This window comes from Phaethon lepturus, unplaced genomic scaffold, assembly GCF_000687285.1.
Source record: "Phaethon lepturus isolate BGI_N335 unplaced genomic scaffold, ASM68728v1 scaffold23973, whole genome shotgun sequence".
Lineage (NCBI taxonomy): Eukaryota > Metazoa > Chordata > Aves > Phaethontiformes > Phaethontidae > Phaethon > Phaethon lepturus.
The window spans coordinates 1,280-2,814 of record NW_010531502.1 but is presented as its reverse complement, the minus strand read 5'-3'; the positions used below and the strand labels follow the sequence as shown (position 1 = coordinate 2,814).

At 57.8% G+C, this 1,535-nt stretch overlaps 1 protein-coding gene across 1 annotated transcript in view; it reads left to right on the top strand.

The window, feature by feature from the left end:
* LOC104618879 (avidin-like) overlaps positions 1 to 262 on the top strand; it is a 1,683-nt gene extending 1,421 nt beyond the window's left edge. The window contains exon 4 of the mRNA XM_010284595.1: positions 152 to 262. Coding sequence (XP_010282897.1) covers positions 152 to 262 — 111 coding nt within the window. The remainder of the gene's footprint in view (positions 1 to 151) is intronic.
* Positions 263 to 1,535: the final 1,273 nt, after the last annotated feature.

Sequence of the window (1,535 nt, the reverse complement as noted above, 5' to 3'; positions counted from 1 at the left end):
CAGTGTGGTTTTGCAGTGGGGATGCCAATGTCCCCTGTCAAGAGGCTTGCCCTGGCCAGGGCCATGCAGCAGCTGCTCAGGGCAAGTTGGGGGGCATTTAGGGACAGCCCTGAGCGGGTTGTGTCTGTGGGTCGTCCCACAGGAACTCTCTGCTTCCCGCAGGGTGGGCAGAAATGTCTTCACGCGCAAACGCACCCCGAAAGGAAAGATCCTGCCGAGCTTGTCCCCATCCTGTGAGGACACAGCTTCACCTGCCCCATGACGGCATGCTCTGGCTGCAGCCTGGACACCCAAGGCAAAAATGCACAACCTCTTGCATAAAAAATATATTTAAAAGTCACGTCAGGTGTGGTCATCTTTTTTAAAAAACTGCCCTTTCTCCCCCTCTGAGGCAGCTTCTGTCCCCATGGGTACCCCTGTGGAGGGGCGGGCTCACCACTGACCTTCCCTGGGGACATTTGCATCCCCCCTCCAATTCCCCTACCCAGCTCCCTGGGCTCATTTCCCACCTTGTCCTAACCCAAACTTCCAAACAGCATCATCATTCCCTGACTGTCTGCTGGTGGCAGACATGGCGTCAGCATCCTGAATCCAGCTGCCTTCCTTGCAGTGCCTTCACACCCATCCCCACCAGCTGCCTTTCTAGCCCCAGGACTCTCCACAGGGTTGGGTGATGGAGGTAACGGTATAGGTAGATGTGGGATATCAGTAAAGAACTTCCTTCGTACTGCGTAGCACCAGAAGTAAAATGTGCACAGTTAAAGCCCCCATCCCATAGTACCCCATCACATTGCATCACATCACATCACATCATCACATCATGACTTCACGTCCCCCTGGGGCTACAACCAGGGATTTTCCCCTTCTCCACTGCTGCATTTCAGCAGTGACACTCTACTTGCCTCTGCGGACACCTGCCAAGCTTAGTCAGCTCTTTCAACACCAAGTTTTTGGCACATCTGTGAGTGAAGACGAAGCCTCTTGCAGCAATGTCACAAATATAACCCATCCCTGGAGATGCCAGCGCACTAGCCGTACGGTCCGTCGAGGTGCGCCCAGCCCAGCAAGGCTGGTGCACGTTGCTGGGATGTGGAGTGGTGGCTGCCACCTCCCTGGCACCTCCAACGGGGCAGCTTGTCCCTGCCAAACCGTGCAGAAAGGCAGGGGCTGGTGTCAGGCTGAAAGGACGGAGCGTGGCACCCAGGGCAAGAGCAAGAGATCCCCCGCCAGGGATTTCTCAGACCCCGCTGATAAGCTCGCGAGTTTGGGGCTATAAAAGGCAACAAGGAGGAGTGGTGTGTTAGGAGAGGGGTGGTTTTCACTCGCCCCAGCCTTTGGGGCCATCTGGACCAGGGGGAGAGGCGCTGAGCAGCAGCAGCGGGGTCCCGGGCTGTGCCGGGGCTCGTGGTGGGCACTGAGCGGTGCCGCCCCAGGGTGGGACTCCAGCACCCCGGTACGCGCACAGCAGCCCTGCTGCCATCCAGTGCCCCAGTCGCTGCTCTCCTGGGGATGGCATTGGTTTATGCCCCTGGATC